Source organism: Dioscorea cayenensis, chromosome 14 (genome assembly GCF_009730915.1).
Source record: "Dioscorea cayenensis subsp. rotundata cultivar TDr96_F1 chromosome 14, TDr96_F1_v2_PseudoChromosome.rev07_lg8_w22 25.fasta, whole genome shotgun sequence".
Taxonomy (NCBI): Eukaryota; Viridiplantae; Streptophyta; class Magnoliopsida; order Dioscoreales; family Dioscoreaceae; genus Dioscorea; species Dioscorea cayenensis.
Genome location: NC_052484.1, coordinates 14,228,710 through 14,246,345, shown reverse-complemented (window position 1 = coordinate 14,246,345; position 17,636 = coordinate 14,228,710). Strand labels below are relative to the sequence as shown.

The 17,636-nt window shown below is 31.1% G+C and overlaps 1 protein-coding gene across 1 annotated transcript; it reads right to left on the bottom strand.

The window, feature by feature from the left end:
• Positions 1 to 10,911: 10,911 nt before the first annotated feature.
• On the bottom strand, positions 10,912 to 16,918 carry LOC120275132 (trafficking protein particle complex subunit 2-like protein). The gene is made up of 5 exons (XM_039281633.1): positions 16,793 to 16,918; positions 16,610 to 16,706; positions 13,936 to 14,014; positions 13,301 to 13,382; positions 10,912 to 11,457 (listed from the first exon to the last, which is right to left on the bottom strand). The coding sequence occupies exons 1-5, from the start codon at positions 16,823 to 16,825 to the stop codon at positions 11,317 to 11,319; spliced, it is 432 nt and encodes a 143-aa protein (XP_039137567.1). The 5' UTR covers positions 16,826 to 16,918; the 3' UTR covers positions 10,912 to 11,316.
• Between the last annotated feature and the right edge of the window lie 718 nt (positions 16,919 to 17,636).

The following is a 17,636-nucleotide window of genomic DNA, read 5'->3' as shown; positions in this document are numbered from 1 at the left end:
TTTATGGGCGTTCTTCATAATTTTGCATAAAATGCATAGTTTTATCAATTCAATTTATTTGAGTGACATGACAAAAGTACTGACATAAATAAAATATGATTATATAAGTTAATATTTATTTATTTTTTAATCAAAAGTATCTTAGTCTATTAATATTGGTCTCCTGTGCATAAGTGGAGATCAGAAGTTGAATCCTCCATTGCATAGGGTAAGAGTGTATGGTATATTTAGAAAGCTCATGTATAGTCCTTTACACGTGGCTTATAATATTTATCCGAAAAAAAATTTAATTTTTCAACATTTATTGATGTCAAATTTGCTTATTTTAATTTTAAGCAATTAAAAAAACAAAAAAATTATCATGTTAAATGTTCTGATGATGGTGTCTTAGTTTAATAGTTGGACTATTTTTTTGGCATTTGAAATTATTTTAATCAAATAATTCTTACATATAAAAATAGAAAAAAATAAATTAGAAATTATTGAATTTGGTTGCCACAAAAAATGAATATAAGGAATTTGGAATATTACAATAATTTTGGGCCACAACTTTATGGTTTATTTTAGATGAATTAGTACCATCTGTTGAATTTTGGAGTAGTGCATGCATGCATCTATTTTTCATCACATGTTTTTCAAGTTTCATGCCTTCAAATTTTGCATGTCTGTCGTTAAAGTAGGGTTTGATTTACCATCTCATGCCGACAAGCAATTAGATCAATTAAACTCAAAGAAGAAAATATAAGAAAGGGGAAAAAATATAAAAATAAAAAAGGCTTTTTAGATGATGGATATGTGCTCAAGAAAACAATAAAGACAAACTAAGAGAATAAGCTTAAAAAAAATTAATAAATAAAAGAAAGAAAGGAGTTTTGTGTCTATAACTATTGTCATTTGTTGTCCATTTGATGAACTTTTAATCACATAATCCTCTCAACAAACTCTATATATCTATTTATTTTTAATTTTTCAAATTTATTTTCTATTGATAAACTATGTTCAGATTCACTTACTTTTTTGCAGATTTTGGCGAACAAATTGATTGTACATCCACTTGTGTGGTGATATATGCTGTTATTGTTAATTTTAGTGGATGTATTGTGAGTTAGAATTCACTCAATCTCTCATACAAACACTCACACAATCACATGCAAACCAAAAAAAAAGAGACATATGAAATTGATAACTCAGTTCGGCACAACACTTACCTACATTTGAGGGTACATGTGTGACTGTAGATTAGATATATTTTTGTTATTTAGTAAGTTAATTGCGGAACATTTTGTTATTTGTGCGAAAAAGCCTAAATTTGTGTCCAGGACATCAAGAAAAACATTCAAGAGTGGTGAAAATGATAAAAGGATGTAAGTCTAACTCTGTTTTTGATACCTTATTCAACAACAATGCATAGTATTCTAGTGTATTGGCTTGAGAGTCTATATAAGGTTCTCTATCTTTGTCTTTGATTAAGGTTAGTTAATTATTTTATGTCCTTAATTAACATAAATTATTTTATGGAATGTCTGGGAGACATATGCAACTATAGGTTAGATATATATTTGCTATTTTTTTAAAAATACTTATGATTGTCGTGGTCGTACCCCATATATATGGTGCATCTCTTTTATACCGAAAATAGTCTTCAAATCTTTTTTTTTCCAAACATGATTTTCATTTATCCAAGTTTGATTCTTCAATTGGTTATAAAATGTAGGACCGAATAGGTACCACAACAAATGAAATGAAAAATAATAGTGAAAAGTAAAAGACACATATATATTACTTGAAAAACCTCTAAATAATTAGAGTAAAAACCACGGGTATGGATAGAAGAATTTACTAAGTGAAAAAATTTAGGAGTTACAAACTCTCTCTAATAATAAGAAGAAAATCACTACTTTCTCTTATACTAGGAGAAATACTAATTTTCAAAATACTTTTCTCATTACTCCTACTCTTCTATTTCTCCCTCACTTATTCTTTACTCTTACTTTTCTCATTTACTTAAGTTGTGAATGAATGGGGTAAATTTTTCCAATGAGTACCTAAGTTTGACCTTATATCAGTTTGAGTACTAACTTTCAATTTATATCAAAATGAGCACCAAGTTTTAATTTCATTTCTCCAGCTAGGCAATTGGGGATTTCCAGTGGATTTTTGTGATGTGGACGCCGGAAAGCTTGCATGAGTGCCCTGGGTCCACGTCACCAGGGCTATAGTATTCTGGAGAGAGAGGAAAAGAAAAGGATAATGAGAGAGAAGCTGGGTTAGTGAGTCGGTGACGTGGACCCAGGGTATCAACGTAAGCTTTTCGGCATCCACATCACCAAAAATCCATTAGTAATCCCCAATTACCCAGCTAGAGAAATGAAATTAAAATTTGGTACTCATTTTGATACAAATTGAAAGTTAGTGTTCAAACTGATATAAGGTCAAACTTAGGTATTCACTGGAAAAATATACCCTGAATGAATGAGCTTCATCCTTTTTTATTTATAAGCATGAGAGAGAGAGAGAGAGAGAGAGAGAGAGAGAGAGAGTTCCAACCACCATTGTTGACTTTTAACAAACGGGCGCATGCTAATTTTTAATCCATTGCTTAAACAAGCAGCATGCTGATTTGTAATCCATTGTTTAAGAAAGCAGCAAATGGATTAAGGTGATGGTTTTTGTGAGAGGATTTCGCAAGCTAATGTTTTTGGTAAGATTGTTTTTGACTAACAATTCTTTGTCAGTGTATTCTCCTTCATTATCAATCCTCACACTTGATCTTCTCGCCGGATTTAAGTTCCACCCGTGCTTTATAAAATTTGAAGACTTGAAACACATCTGCCTTCCTCTTGATAGGATACATCAACATCTCATGGAATAGTCATCAATAAATAATACAAAGTAATTTGCTCCTCCCAAGAACATAACTGGTGTTTGTCACATCAAAGTGAACTACTTCTAGAATTGCTTTGCTTCTAGAATTAGATGTGTTGAACTTTAATCGATGCTGCTTGCTCACAATGTAATGTTCATAAAAGGGTAGTGTTACCTTTGTGACACCTTGAAGTAGATTTTTCTTTGCAAGAATTTTCATTCATTGCTCCGGCATGTGTCCAAGTTTCTTGTGCCATTTTATTATACATTTTTCACTTGGACTACTTATGGCAACTCAAGCTTCTTTTTACAAAGTTTCTCGCTTCAGCTATCTTGTCTCCCTTCATACATACAAGCGCTCCACAAATTACTTTCATGATCTTATTCTAGACTTCAATTTACAACCAAGATTAATAAGTTGCCCTATAAACAACAAGTTTTTCTTGAGGCCCTCTACATGTTGGAGTTCTTATATAGTCCGAACCATGCCATCATACATCTTCAGTTTGATGATGCCAATGCTAATGATCTTCAAAGCTTGATCATTGCAGTTGTACACAGATCCCACAAAGATAGGTTCATAGTGATAGAACCATTCTCTTCAGGAGATCATGTGAAAAGTGGTTGCTGAATCAAGAAGCCATATATCAGCAAATCTTTTATCAGTTGTCGCTGCTGTTTCACACACCATGGCATATTCATCATCTGATCGTGTTTGTGACATTCCCTTGAGGATTGGAATCTTTCTTATTTAGACTCCAACAATCTTTTTTCAAATAACCTTTCTTTCCACAGTGGTACCACTTGAAAGTCTTCTTAATCATTGACTTTGATCTACCATGATTGTAGCTCCCACTGGAGCCACGTTCTATTGGTCATTTCTTCATCATCATCAAGGCCTCCGCTTGTTGTGAACTTGCCAACTTGTCTTCCTTGTTCTTGCGCCGACTTCCTTCCTCTAAAATAGTAGTTGCAATGTCAACGAAGACTAAAATGTCTATGTGGACATTGTTTGCTAAGTTGATGATGAGTTGATTATATGAATCAGGTAGACTTTGGAGCAAACTTTCCGCACGTTTACCTGATTCTATTTATGTCCCAATGATGTGAGTTGTGAAAATAGATTATTTAGTGTGTTCAGGTGTGCTGTCACTGAAGTGGATTCCGTTATACGCAAAGTATAAGTTTCTCTTAAGGAAAATTTTATTATGTAGTGACTTGGCCTCGTACAACTTAGTAAGGTGATCCCAGATCTACTGTGTCGTCTTCTTCTCTGCTATGCTTGATGGAACTTCATCAGCAAGTGACAAAGAAAGATTGGCAACGGCATTCCCGTCCATCTCATTCCACTTGTCATCTTTGAACTCAGCCGGTCTCACTGATGGCCGCTAAGCAGTTGTCTTTCCGCAGGGTTGGCTTTATCTTCAGCTTCCATAGTGAGAAATTACTTCCACTGAATTTTTCAATCTTGTATTTTGTCGTCATTGCTTCTATTACAATTTTTCTGATGTGGACGATCCACATATAGTGGAAACCATAGAGTATACGATACGTAGGTATATACACACCCAAAAGTAGCTCTGATACCACTTAGTATAAAATGTAGGTCCGCATAGAGCAGCATTACAACAAAAGAAATGAAAAATAATGTTGAAAAAGTAAAAGACACACAAATATTACGTAGAAACCCTCTAAATAATTAGGGTAAAATCCACGGGTAAGAATAAAAGAATTTACTAAGTGAAAAAATTTAGGAGTTACAAATTCTCTATAATAATAAGGAGAAAACCACTACTCTCTTATAGTAGGAGAAATACTAACTCTCAAAATATTTTTCTCATTATTCCCACTCTTTTATTTCTCTCTCACTTCTTTACTCTCACATTTATCATTCACTTAAGTTGTGAATGAATAAGCTTCATCTTTCTCTATTTATAAGCATGAGAGAGAAAGAGAGTTCCAGCCACCATTTTTTTATTTTTAACAAATAGGCGCATGCTAATTTGTAATCCATTGTTTAAGCAAACAACAAATGGATTAAGTTGATGGTTTTATGAGAGGATTTGGTGAAGCAATGTTTTTGGTGGAATTGTTTTTAACTAACACAATCTTCTTGTTACTAAACTTGATCTCTCATTCATCCAAGTTTAGCTCTTCATAATCTTCCAAACTTGATCTTCATTTATCCAAGTTTGGTCTTCACAATTTTCTTTGTTACCAAGTTTGATTTTCTATTCATCCAAGCTTACTTCTTCAATTTTCTCCATATATGATAGTGTCTTCAATTAGATCCGTCCAAAATAGCTTATCTCCAATTAGCCTTGTCTTAGATTGGTTACTTAGATCTTCTTTCATGATTTATGCTTCCATATAGCTTTGTTACTAACCTTAGCTTCAATAAGATCTTAGCCTCCAAGTAGTTGATCTCCCAAGTTTGATTCACTTACCAAATATAGATGTGTTTTCATATGGTTTCGGTTTTTTTTACACTTAAATTAATGTAAAATAAAATACTTGGACACATGATAATGTGCAATGTAGTTGTGCTTGAGTGATTAGTGGGTCCACTTATAAAGTGTGTGACCTTGACCCACCCTGGTTAGAATCCTACTTTGTACTTGTGTTGTTTTCACATTTTATTTTTATTTTAAAAATTACTAAGATTTCAAAATTGTTATTACTAAAAAAATGTTTTAAATTGATGATAAGGCCTAACAAATGTATTATAACATATATGCTAGAGTGAAGGAACAAATGTTTTTATAAACAATAGTTTGGTTGTCTATAGTGAGAGGAATCAATTTTATCATATTTTTAAAAAATACAAATTTGAGATGTATTCTTATTAGTTGAATTATTGAAAATGACATATGTTTGCTATAGGTAATAACAAAAATTTAAACTATACTTTATGTTTTTTTAATATGTATATTCAATTTTTTACTCAGTTTTTTTTATCTATCACAAATCCATATTCATTTTTATTTGTCATTTTCTAACATCAAGAAGCATTTATTATGATTTTTCCAAAATTACCCTTAACACTATATGCAACTTAACTAATTTTTTATTAAATTTTATGAAATAACTAAGTTTTTTGGTATGTGAGATTCGGTTAACCACGACAGATAAAAAAGAACGGAGGGAGTATTATATTAGCACATTATTTTTCATTTAAAAAAATTATTTTGTTAGATAATTTTTTTATTGTTTTATTGTTTTATTTTTATGTTTTGCCCATAGGTTTCAGCCCCCTTATCATCGAGTCTTGGTTCCGCCACTGTCCTCCAAGATGATTGTCTTATCAAAAATAGGTCCTCTAAAAGTTGTTTTATATCTTCTTCTCATCTCTTGTCACATCATCATGAGTTACCATGTTATCACCATTATGTGTCAAATAATGTTAATATGGAGTTTCAGCTCTAAAAGTTATCATTTGTGTGTGCTAAATAAAATATTGTATTTTTATTATTTTTATATAAAAATTATTTATCCAAGCAAAATAAAGCAAAGTGGTTTTTCCTAATTAGGTTTTTAATGCTAAAAACCATGGTGTTTTATGTTTGTTTCTTTTATCAATTTCATTGTTAATTATTAATTTTGTTGTCTAATAGATTTATTGGGTTTATTAGTATATTGAGATGGAGAAATTAATTTTGATTGTTTAACTATGAGATGAGTATAATCTACACTTGTTTGTCCCTTTCCAACATTTACCAAGCAAAATAAAGCAAAGTGGTTTTTCTTAATTAGATTTTTAATGCTAAAAATCAATACGGAGCTTCAGCTCTAACAGTTATCAATACGGAGCTTCAGCTCTAACAGTTATCATCTGTGTGTGCTAGATAAAACATTATATTTTCATTATTTTTATATAAAAAATTATTTATCCAAGCAAATAAAGCAAAGTGGTTTTTTCTAATTAGATTTTTAAAGCTAAAAATCTTGGTGTTTTATATTTGTTTATTTTTTTTAATATCAATTTCATTGTTGATTGTTAATATTGTTGTCTAATAGATTTATTGAGTTTATTAGTATATTGAGTTGGAGAAATTAATTTTAATTGTTTAACTATGAGACGAGCATAATCTACACTTATTTGTCCCTTTCCAACATTTACCACAATTCACCTTCGTTGACTTAAAAAATCAAAGCTAATTAAGCTATAATAAGTGTTTGTGAAATAGAAGAGTATACTTTTATTTTAATTGCATGTGTTTACCCTATGTCTTTTCAAAAGATAAAATAAAATAAAGGTATAAAAATTGAAATCAACAAGCAATAATGCATGCCTAATAATCAAAATAAAGAAAAAACAAACACCAAAGTTCATACTTTGGACGTTGCTTGTCATCCTCATCTATAGTCTAAAACAATAAACTAGGGTGGCCAAATAAGATCGAATTTAAAAAAGGAATGAAGCTTCATGATGAGTTAAGAAAAGCTATAAAATGTTTAATTGAACAAAACAAAGGTACCAAGGCTTTAGATATAATCATCATGTGAATGTGAATGGTCATCATTGCATGAGTAATACTTCTCACAAAATAGGGTCCTTCATGGCCCAACATCGGTGCTAATGTTCCAGATGTTATATCACATTGTTCATGTTTTTGCGCAGATGATGATGATGATTCATATTAATAATAATTCATACATTCCTAAACTGTGTTTATAAACTTTTAACACATCAACGGGCTTTTGATGTAGTGGTACTGACCTCACTCTATTAGTATTTTTCATTACTTGGGTTTGAAACAAACTGAACACAGTGATATCAAGGATCCACGGTTGTGAGAGTTGGCTTATAATCCAATTTCATATCTGTCGGATGAGGGTATACAAGTAGATTGTCATTGCCCTTGTGCCCACACCCTAGACTGTATATGCACTTGTCATATTTGTAAAAAAAATACACACACCATTAATATAACTCAAAAATATTAATTTAATAAAAAATATATAAACAAATTTGTCGTTGTTATAATAGTTGAGTAGGTAGGACATTTGACATTTATGTGAAAAATTAAGGGTTTAACTTTCTCCTAATACATGGTTGAGTTGTTACTGAGATGAGTGTATATAGTGGCTTGTACATATTTATTAAAAAAAACTAATTTTGTCTAAATTTTCATTTTTGAAAAATTTTGTCTGAGTTTTCAACAGTACGCAAATAATTCTTATATACGAGATATCAAAGGGATAATTAGAAGTATTATATATATATGAATCAACCCTTATAATAATCATTAAACAATAAAATGATAGTTGATTTTTAACTAGGGGCATGCATGTGAAACTTTTCTACAAACAAGGGTATGCATGTAAATACAAGAAGCATAAAAATAATAAATAAGTAATGGTAAGATTTGAAAGAGGGTTCAGAAATAAAGGGAGGGCAGGTTAAAAGCATGGTAAAAAAGGAGTAGAAACATTGGATTCCAGTCTAGTCTACTTGATTCAACCCAACAACAAGCCAAGACAAAAGAGAGACCTACTTTGGAAAGTCACAAGCATCATTGCTTTGTTTTGATGCCTATTAACTACTGTTGTATTAGGACAGCACAAATACACTTTTTACAACAAAGATTTGAAGTTCACATTTTCACTGTGTCACTAGAGTGGTCTATCTACCCTAGGCAAGCACCTGAATTTTTTTTTATTTTCTTTTTATATATATAAATATGTCTTTTTTAAAACTAAGAAAAGTAGAGCAGATCCCTTAAAGTGAAAGAATTTTTCATATTTTTTTTATTTTTTTTTAAAATCACAACCGATTAACTCAATGGAGTTTTATGGAATAGTACATGGACAAAGTACTGGCCCAAAGTACTGTAACAATATTATACTAATGGTGTAGTAATACTGTTTATGCACTACGCCGAGTCTAGGTACTATTTATTGTTTATCAGATCTGAAGTTATGGGTGGTGGAATATCCTTCCTCTCTGGTTTTGCATGGTAAAAAGATTTTTAAATCACCTATGGTATACATTAGGAGATTGATAATCCATTGTAACTGGTACATATTCATACTTGCTTGTCCTTTGACAATGCTTATCGCTTTTGTAAACAAAAACTCTTTTTTTTTTAATTATTTATTTTGTATTTAAGTTTAAATAAAATTACTACTTTGTCTATAGCCTTACTAACTCTACATTGATGGGATCACATATGGTTGCAAACTTGGGTTTTTGATTAGGGATGCCAATACTCTATTCGGACCGTCCGTCCCGTTCCATTCTGCTTAAAACAGGTTTGGACAGAAGTTGTGCTGATGCAGGCGGTATCTGTACATAGCTTGGTTATTAAATTTAAATTCAAACCGAATACAAACAAAGAATTCGGATAATTGGGCCCTTTTATCTCTAAAATTTTAAAAGCCTACAACCTTAAGCCCAATATTCTAAAAACTTCAAACTTATATTGGCTTTTCTATTAAAACTTGTAATTTTGTATGATTTGATTTGGATTTTAGATAGTTGGACATTGTTTGTTTAACATTTCATTTGATGTGAATTAAATTATTTTATGTAGTTTAATATTTGAATCAATTTAAATGCTACTTATAGGATTTAGACAAAATTTGGACATCCTGACATTCTAGTTTAAAAAAAAACAAGTCTACGCAAGTTAGATTTAGCAGGATTTAAAACCAGAGTCCAGACATGGTATGAACAAGTTTATCTATTTATAATAGTAGGCGCTCGGACTCAATTTTGTCCACACCCGAATGTTTATTGTGCCATGTTTTGACGAGATAATGATATTTTTGGTATTATAAAAAATCATTTAAATGAAACGGATTAAGAAGAGAAAATTTTAAAAATGAAGGATTGGAAAATATGAAAAATGTCAAGACTGATCTGGTAGGTAATTTTTTTTTTCTTAAAACTGAGATGTATGTAGAAATAGTATATTATTAATATAATAGAAGATACTAAAAGTACACAAATGAAAAATAAAACAATTTTAATTTAATTAGATGTTTTCCTATTGGTTCTTAAAACAGTTTTGATTTGATCATTTGGCTTGCAGAAACCTAATTTTACTTGGATACTTTGTTTTGTTTTTAAAAAAAAATTAACCTCAATACATTAACTTTTTATTCATATGCGTAACTTTGTTATATACAAATAAGATAATTTATATTAGACAAATTCTCTCACTACATACTAGGGTTTTTACAATTACAATGAAAATTCTGAAATTATTATCCTACTTAAGTTCTGAAAAAATTCATAGATATTTATTACACAAACAAATAACTATAATTAATTTTTTAATTATTAATATTATATTTAATATAAACAAAAAATCTAAATGTAATAAAAACAATTCAAATTTATTCCTTCAAAAACTATGACGGTAGATTATACATATACTTTAATAATATATAGATAATATAAATTTATGTTTAATAGTTATACCTTAATATTAAAATAGTATATTAAAACAATTGATGTAATCCATATAATTATATAAAAAAAGTTAAATGTTTATAACTGTAAATATATTAAAAAAATAATTTTTTTATTTCATCTATTATAAAATAATAATAATAAAAATATCAAATTTTCACAAAAGGAAGAACTCAAGGAAACATAAATTTTATAAGTACATGCATAACTTTGGCTTTTTTTTAAAAAAAAATAAATAAATAAATAAAAATCACGACCACTCAACCATTGCATTAAAAGAAAATCATTGCATTAAAAGAAAATCGAACCCTCAACTTCTCTTTAGCAAAAAAAATAAACTATTACTATCTTATTCTAGACATGGTTGATATTTAGTATTTCAATGGGGAATAATACGATACGGTAAAACTTGTGTAACTAGGTTTTCTGTACCAATATTAATTTCGAAAAACAATATAAGTATAATGATAGCAAATAAAAAAAACAAAACACACACAATTAGAATAATAACACCGAGAATAAATAATAATTATTATGTTTGAAGCGGACCATGTTTTGACAAATTTCAATCATGTAAAGGACACAACTTCATGTAACAATGGAACTAAATAATTTGAGACAAACACTTCTTGGCCAATCATGGCGTTCAACTGTTCAAGTTTACCAGATGTCAAAGATTTCCACTTTCCCACTTTTTTCTTTTTCATGAAATTTGACATGCTCAAGATTTTGTTTTAGTATAAACATTTAAAGAAGTGATACAAAAAAAAAAAACACATTAGTGATTTATCAACCACCAAAATGAATATCTGTAACTGCAACTACAGTTTTAGATAACGAAGAAAGCGCAAGGATCAGGAATGATAACGCGGAGAATAAACAATAATTAACATGTTTAAAGAGCTTGGTTTGAGAAATTTCGGGCATGCGAAGGGTATACAAGGCACAAGAACTTCAAGAACTTGAGAACTAAATAATTTTGCACTTACAGTTGCTATGTGATGTCTGTCACAGGAACGAAATAGATATGTTCATGCATTTGAGCCAGATTCAAAAGACTTGACGATGGCACTAAGCCGTACCGCAAAAGATCTAGATGTTATTTTCTTTCCCGGAACATGGAAAGGGTTCGAGACTGCATCTACATATGCGGCATGGAATCGCCTGAAAAACTGAAGAATGGGAAACAGATGTAAAAATTTGACAGAATTTTGAAATAAAGCCCCACAGGAATCTCAGAAGCAAATTACGGAAATTAGCATGAGGCCTTCATAGGCATTCTCCATTTTCCATTTCCAGGAGAACAGCAAATGAAGGTAAATATGATAATATTGATTTACATAAGTGCACAATTATATAAAGTAGAATAACTGATCAGATAAATAAGCACATGTTATTTAAGAAGGCAAAAATTCAGCAAATTTAATTAATGGTCAGAATAATAAACATGAAGAACAATATTAGATCGTAATTTATCCCTCGGCAACGGTTTTATGAAAATAGCACTAGATTCTTTTATGTCGTGTAGGAGTACATATGCAGTAAGAAGTTCTAGGATCTTAAACATAGTGAAGAATAAAGAATCTCTCAAGGCAGGACACTTCTGAAGCTCAGGTGCTCTACTTATAGCAGAGAAGTGTGGGATTTAGGGTACATGTAGACTGGCTTTCTCTTTGTTGAAAAGCAGTTATATTAATAGAGAAAAACTTACAAGGCAATTTGAGGGTGTTTGGATTGACTTCTGAATAGAAGCAGAAGTGGTAAAAACTGCTTTTTACCTTGGTGCTCCTTTAAAAAATGTTTATATAAGTCCAAAACAAGGCACTTGTGTCTGATTTACCAAAAGTACTTTTACGGTAATTCTGTCCACATACAACAATGCTTAACTTTCTCAGAAAAAGCACTAAAAAAATTCTTATGCCTTTACCGTGGATTATATCAAGTTTATCGTTAAGCTACAATGTCTCTTCAGAAATCTGGAAGATATAAACTTTCCCACACACACAAAAAAAAATAAAATAAAATGGAAAGGGCAATCCAAATTGAAAAAAATGAAACACAAACTTGACCTTTGCTAAGGATGAAACTAAAAGAAAGTTCAAGATGTTCAAGTCTTCCAAAATGATAAAAAGGTTAATCCCCTTGTAAGAGTCTTCAACCAACCAAAATATAAAGCAAATAAAATAATAATAATAACAATCAAAATATAAAAATAAAAATAACTCATCACGGCCAATGAAGGGACAAACCCCATACGGCCTCTTCACGAACTCTTGCCTTCAGTCTAACTACAAAACTCCCAACCCTCAAACAAAATTCATTATTCATATTTGTATTAAGTGTGAGTATGCCTTTAATTAAACCATGCACATCAAATAAATCAATAGAAGTTCTACCATCCCAGCCATTATTCTGTCTTCACTTGCATTGATCTTTTCATTGGCGGTTCCCAAGATAATATCAGACTTAATAAATAAAGACCTCACTGGAATACAAGATTTCACATCCATTCAAAATCAGTGCATCTCAATTTTCATTTCGATTTATCAAAGTGCTTTCCAGTGGCAGGCACATTTAACCATTTACCTCTTGCTACTATAAAGTTGGGGCAGATGTTTTGATTTAAGGTAGACAAGAAGTAGTTATAAAAAAAGGTTCAAGTATGAGTGGAAACATAAAATTTATAGGCTGGATATTTTGCCAAGAAATTCTCAATAATTGAAAATCCTTCAATCCTTCAGACAACCTTATGAATGTTAGCAACATCTCAGTTTAAGCAATCAAGTTTCAAGATGTGGCAAGAAAATATGAGGATAGAACTAAAGAAGAAAATTTCAGTTTAAGTTTATTCCTTTGAGTAACTTTGTTATATACAAGTTCCAAACCTACAATAGAATTGATTTGTCTGGTAAACTAAGGTATGACAATGGAATTCATTGAAAGATATAAACTTAAAGAATATAAAAAATACTGATGACAGATCGAATATGAAAATCTTATGGATAAAAATCTTACATTTCTCATGTCTGCATCTTTGACATCGATTTCATTTGTGACCAGAATGAATTTCACTTTTGTATTAGTTAAGTAGCCATATCTGCACAACAAGAAGAAAGAAAACCAAGTGAGAAAAGTAACACACAGGCAAGCCTTTGGCAGGATAGTTGAACTTTTTGACAAGGTTACATGCAAATTCCTAAAAGAAATATGCATACTCATAATTTTTTATGGTTTTTTTTTTCTAAGTTGGCTCCGGTTCCATCTTTTGGGTAATTTTCTCCCCCTCGGCAAAATGAAAGCTTGTTGGAGGAGAAAAACAGGGAATGACAATTCTATAATGCACTATAAAAAAACCTACCTTTCATGACACTTTACATATTTACTTTCTCAGTCAATTGCCATTCTCTTCATTTTCCGGGCTTGAAGAAACTCCAGCCGCTTCCCACAAAATGAATTCTTCTCTTCTTTTTATACTTATTTTATTTAATCAATTATTTGGCTTTCAAAATGGTTGTGTGGAAAGAAAGTGAACTTATATCTTAACTTCACTAAGTTAGCATATGAATGAGATTAGCATTTATGCACTGGCAATAGAGGATATTAAAAAAAAAAAGCAACAAAGTAAAACCATATAAACTCCACAAACTTACACTTTATAATTCTCAGATGGATACAGAAGACCAAGAAATGTCTCATTCAGAGTAGGCCAATTCTTCTTTGGATTATTCACTATTAAAAGAAACAAAAAACATGTTATAATAGCTAGGCATTATAAACATAACAGAGCTTAGTTCATTCTATATCAGCTGGCTGTGTTTTGCTATAACAATTACAAAGGTGAGAATATGTAAGTAGCAAGCTTGTGATTTTGTACTCGAAAGAGATACAAAGGCGATGATGATCACTAATGGCTTTTAGATGAATTAATACAAGAAAGTTATAATCAGAATAATTAATATCTAGTTTCACAACAACTTTTGCTAGTTACCACTTTAGCAAACTTGCAAAAGATGAAGTTCTTGAAAATGCTAGCAAAAGTAGAAAGCTTACAACTTTACACCAGGAAAACTTAAGGATAACTCTTGTCACTCAACAAAGGCTTTGAGATGGATTTATGGTTCAATCAGTTCTAATAACAATTAAAATTAGATCTTTGCCAACATGAGAATAACAAGGTGAGAATACAAAGTAACCAGCTTTTGATTTAAAAATTGAAGGAGGAATAAAGCTCATCTTCTGATCACTTAAGATAATTGGTTTGAGATGGGTATAAGAAAGATATAATCAGAAAAGAAAAAAAAACTCTCAATCTGATTCTCAAAAAAGAAAGTGCTTAAATACAATAGCAAAAGTAGAGAGTTCGCAAATTTTCAACTGGAAAACTTAAATACAATTCTTGCACTTGAGATAGGCTTTGATTTAGAACTACACTTTTAATATGGTTCTAAAAACAGTTAAAGATAGATCTTTGCCAACTTGAGAACCATCAAGAGCAGCAAGTTAAGAAGGTGAGAACAGAAAGTAGTAAGCTTGTGATTTTGAAATAGAAAGAGGGATAAAGCCGATTCTGATCAGCTAAGACAATGGTTATAAAAAGAAATTTCTCAATCTGGTTCCCGAAGAAGAAAGTGACAATTAAAAATTAGACAGGATTTGATTTGCATTCGATAGGTGAGCAATACATTACTGGAAAACTTAAAGATAATTCTTGTCATCAAGATAGGCTTTGATTTGGATTTACACTTTCAATCTCATTCTAATAACAATCAAAGATAAGATCTTTGCCAACATGAGAACAAAAACAAGACATTCTTCTAAAGAAATTTTCATGTGTAACTATCAAGAGTAACCAGTTACAAAGGTAAGAATACAAAGCAAAAAGCTTGTGACTTCATAATTGAAAGAGGAATAAAGCTGATTCTCATCAACTAAGATAAAGGTTATAATTAGAAAATTCTCAATCTGGTTCCCAGGGAAGAAAGTGCCAATTAAAGATTAGATAGGCTTTGATTTAGTTTCAGTAGGTGAGCAATACGTTACTGGAAAAATTAAAGATAATTCTTCTCACACAAGAAAGGCTTTGATTTAGATTCAGTAGGTGAGCAATACGTTACTGGAAAACTTAAAGATAATTCTTCTCACACAAGATAAGCTTTGATTTGGATTTACACTATCAAACCCATTCTAATAACAATTAAAGATTAGACCTTTGCCAACATAAAAACAACAAGAGGACATTCTTCTAAAGAAATTTCCAAGTGTAACTATCAAGAGAAACCAGTTACAAAGCAACAATCTTGTGATTTTGTAATTGAAAGGAGATAAAGAAGATTCTTGATCGCTTAAGATTATGGGTTTGAGATGGATATAAGAAAGTTACAATCAGATAAACTCTCAATCTGGTAAACAGAAAGTGCTTGAAAACACTAACAAAGTAAAAAATTTTGAAAAATTTCAACTGGAAAACTTAAAGATAATTCTTGTCACTCAAGATCGTCTTCGATTTGGATTGACGCTATCAATCTCGTTCTAATAACAATTAAAGATTAGATCTTTGCAGACGTGAGAACAATTAAAACAACATTCTTCTAAAGAAGTATAATTATTAACAGTAACAAGACAAAGCAGCAAGCTTGAGATTTAATAATTGAAAGAGAGATAAAAGATAATTCGGATCATTTGTAATAATGGATTTGTGATGGACGGAATAAGTTACAATCAGAAAAACCCTCAATCTGGTAAACAAAAAGTGCTTAAAAACACAAGCAAAAGTATAAATCTTGCAACTTTTCAACTAGAAAACTCATAGATAATTCTTGTCACTCAAGATACGCTTTGATTTAGACTTACACTTTCAATCTCGTTCTAATAAAAATTAAAGATTAGATCCTTTCCAACATGAGAGTAACAACAAGAAGAAATTCTTCTAAAGAAATTTCAAAGTACAACTAACAAGAGCAACAAGTTAAAAAGGCGAGAATGCAAAGCAGCAAGCTTGTGATTTGTTCTTGAAAGGGAGATAAATATGATTCTTATCACTTAAAAATGGGTTTGAGATGCATATAAGAAAGTTATAATCAGATAACTCTCAATCTGGTCCCAAAAAACAGAAGTTCTTGAAAAACACAAGCAAAAGTAGACAACTTTCAATTTATCAACTGGAAAAATTGAGGATAGTTCTCTTCTTTGATTTGGATTTACGATTTCAATCTGGTTCTAATAAAAATTAAAGAAAAGATCTTTGACATTTGAAATCGAAATCTATGAACCAGAAGAAAGCTAGAATTCAAGCATTTAAAGAAAACCAAGAGACGAGAAGATAACCTCGCTCGTCAATGACATCAAGGGAGCAGTGGACGATGTGGTGGAGCTTCAGTTCATCGCCAGCTTCGGTGAAGCTCTGCAGATAAAGGGGGTTGTTCTGCAAGGAAAAAAGGGAAGAGGAGCATCAGATCTAAGGGAGAAGAAGGGGGGCAAGAAGGAGGAGGAGGAGAGATGGAGAAGCACCTGCTGTCCGACGACGGCAACGGAGACGATCATCTCTGGCAACTCCGGCGAGAAGAAGGCCAACAGATTCGGATTGGATTTTTATATTACCAAGACCCGAATCCGAAAGCTCATTCTCTCATTGTATTGTTTATGGTTCTCGTTTTTTTGCAATTACACCCTTAATTAGAAGGTAATTACAATTTTTTTCCCTTTAGAAATATTTATTTTATTTTGTAGGTATTTTTTTTAAAGTATTTTTTATTAAGATAAGTCATGAAATAGGAAGAAAGACAAGGTTGGGGAAGAACTACAACGGTGCAACCACTCATAGTGACCTGGTTTAGAAATAAACCAGGTCACTATGAGTAACTAAGTCACAATTAACTTTTAAGGACCCTACTAGAGGTTTTTACCCATTTGTTCATAGGAGTCGGTGGATTTATGTGACAAGAGCTTGCTTGTAGATTATTAAACATAGCAATCGTCCATCGAGCTTCCATTATTTCCGCACATTCTTATTACATGATCTGTAGATATAGGTTTCTTTTTCCCCACTAGCTCATTTATGCATTTCCAAATGGTCCATATTGTAGAGCTAGATGTTCTTTCTCCTCTAATGTACAGCTAGAAAGCATGTTAGACAACCACTACTTGAAGGAAGATACTTAAAAGCCTACAATCAAGAGTCCATACGAGTGCTAAACCTGTTGAGCAACCAGGCACCATAATAAGATATAGTCAACTATTTCGTCTTGAGCCTTGCAAATCGGACAAACGGAACATACGTCCACCCTTCTTTAAATTAAATTGCATGAGCTTGACAAGAAGCTTTTTACTACCAGCCACATTAGATATTTCATTT